The sequence below is a fragment of the Poecilia latipinna genome, unplaced genomic scaffold (assembly GCF_001443285.1).
Source record: "Poecilia latipinna isolate Pla-1442-1.1 unplaced genomic scaffold, P_latipinna-1.0 Scaffold1467, whole genome shotgun sequence".
Lineage (NCBI taxonomy): Eukaryota > Metazoa > Chordata > Actinopteri > Cyprinodontiformes > Poeciliidae > Poecilia > Poecilia latipinna.
Genome location: NW_015114083.1, coordinates 41,456 through 43,473, shown reverse-complemented (window position 1 = coordinate 43,473; position 2,018 = coordinate 41,456). Strand labels below are relative to the sequence as shown.

General features: G+C 41.4%; 1 protein-coding gene across 3 annotated transcripts in view; it reads right to left on the bottom strand.

The window, feature by feature from the left end:
* LOC106962849 (WD repeat, SAM and U-box domain-containing protein 1-like) overlaps positions 1–2,018 on the bottom strand; it is a 28,798-nt gene that overhangs the window by 22,253 nt on the left and 4,527 nt on the right. For all 3 annotated transcript variants that reach the window (XM_015057494.1, XM_015057496.1, XM_015057495.1), the window contains exons 2-3: positions 1,172–1,359; positions 514–600 (exon numbers count right to left, since the gene is read on the bottom strand). In XM_015057494.1, coding sequence (XP_014912980.1) covers positions 514–600; positions 1,172–1,359 — 275 coding nt within the window. The remainder of the gene's footprint in view (positions 1–513; positions 601–1,171; positions 1,360–2,018) is intronic.

Here is a 2,018-nt window from a genome sequence, read left to right as displayed (position 1 = left end):
TATATATATATATATATATATATAATTTTTTGTCACCATGGACTTGGGTTGAGATGCGGGACCAACAATGACCGTTACCATGGCAACGCATCGAAGGAACTAGCACCATTGTATGCCCAAGCACATAACGAAAATGCACCTTGTAATCTGGTTATATAACCCGTGAAGGACGTGTGAAGTCTGCTTCCTCTGCTGGAGCTTGAGCAACAAAATGTGTCTGTTTGCACCTGGTGACCTTCCAGATCATCTTGCATATGGACACACACGGATAACAGAGAATCCCCCAGTGCTGCTGTCTGTCAGGAGGAAGTCTTAATACATTATTAACGAGTCCATCTCTGGTTTAAAGCCCATAAAATGATTGTATTCAGCAGAGAGAGATATCAAGGTTGTCCCAGTCAGCAGGGCGTTTCTCTCTCTCTCTCTTTCTGTCTGTCTGTCCTGGACAATAGATTAAAGGAGTGTTTGGCTGAGGAAGCATGCAGGGCTCGGGGGGGAGGGGGGTCACCCTACCTGTTCCCTCACGCTGAGAAACAATCCATATTTTCAGAAGACTGTCCTGTCCACAGGAGGCCAGTCGAAGCTCCACACAGGAGTCTTCTGCAGAGTAAGTGGGGGAAAAAAAAACTCAGCGTTCATGCTTGATAAAACCAGCAACAGAAGAAGACAAATATGTTATGACAGCATGTTAGTACAGAAACCACTAACCAGCAGTATCCTTTAAAAAAAGAAGTAATGTTTTGAAAAGAGACATTTGATTAGTGGACTAAAAACAGCGTTGGATATTTAACAGATACTGACGACACCGAGCTCCCCAATCACAATTTTGTCAGAGGAGTAGGTAAATAAGTGGAACATGACTTGAGCTGTAAAACACATGAGGTTCATTTTATAATCTTAAGAACAATAGTTATCTTTCCTGGTAAAATGGCAGGATTTTGTGATGTAAAAGTGTAGACACCCTTAAAAGGTGTGTTTTGTTGAAGGATCTTTTTTATTCAGTTTGGCCGTCCTCTTTTGTAAGACCATTAAACCCCACATATTGACTCAAAAAAAATATGCCTTCACAGAATATGCAAATAATTTCCATATCTTTGTATTGAGAAATCTTTACCTTCAATAATATATAGGCATACACATTTTTTTGCTATTTCAAGTTTACTTAACTCACCAATTTTGAAGTGAGGTGCGAAGCTGCAGCAGGTGACGCCCAAATCGTGGGCGTCTTTCTTAGCAAGCAGAATGCTGATGTGATCATCCCAGAGTTTGAGGTCTCCGTGGGTACAGCCGGTCACAAAAACCTGACTGCAGGGGGAGAAACTGCAGGCCACAATGCTGGCTTCACTTGCTGCAGCACATCTGCGGGAGAAAATTATTAGAGCAGTTTGTTTAAAAGACAAAGAAGACTGTTGGTGAAAATGTTTGACCTTGCACGGTTCTGTAGAGATGAGAGGCTTAATCAGTGATGACAGAGCCTCAATAAGAGCTCTGACGAGGAGGAAGCATTCATTTTTCTTGAAAATAAGTATATGTTGTCTGAACTCAAGTTGACCTGAAATGAATACGTGTGTTTTTATACTAAACTTTATTAGCTCAAAAAAGCCAGACCACTTTTCTGATATGCATACTCACGCTGTCCTCAGTGTCCTAAAAAATGATTAGATGAATGAGTGCATTGTTTTCTGACACACTTTTAGGATTATTTTCTGTTTTAAAGTTTGTCACTGATGGGAGGCGGGTGGGGGGGAAAGCTGCTGAGCAGAAAGTTGTGACAGCTGTACGATGACTCCATCTGCTGCAGAAGGCTGAGAGATGTTGCCAAAAGCGACAAGTGTGAGAGCTTTTCGATTCAGTTCGTCTGTCAAACTGTGGTTTTCAGAGTTGAGCGCTAACCTTGAGTCTGACTTTGAATCTGTTAAAGGTGTCAGTCAGATTTTATTTTATTTTTTTTAATTAGTACTCCAACACAGAACCGGCACTCTACCATCAGGGTTGATTCCAGAAGGTTTTCAGATGAG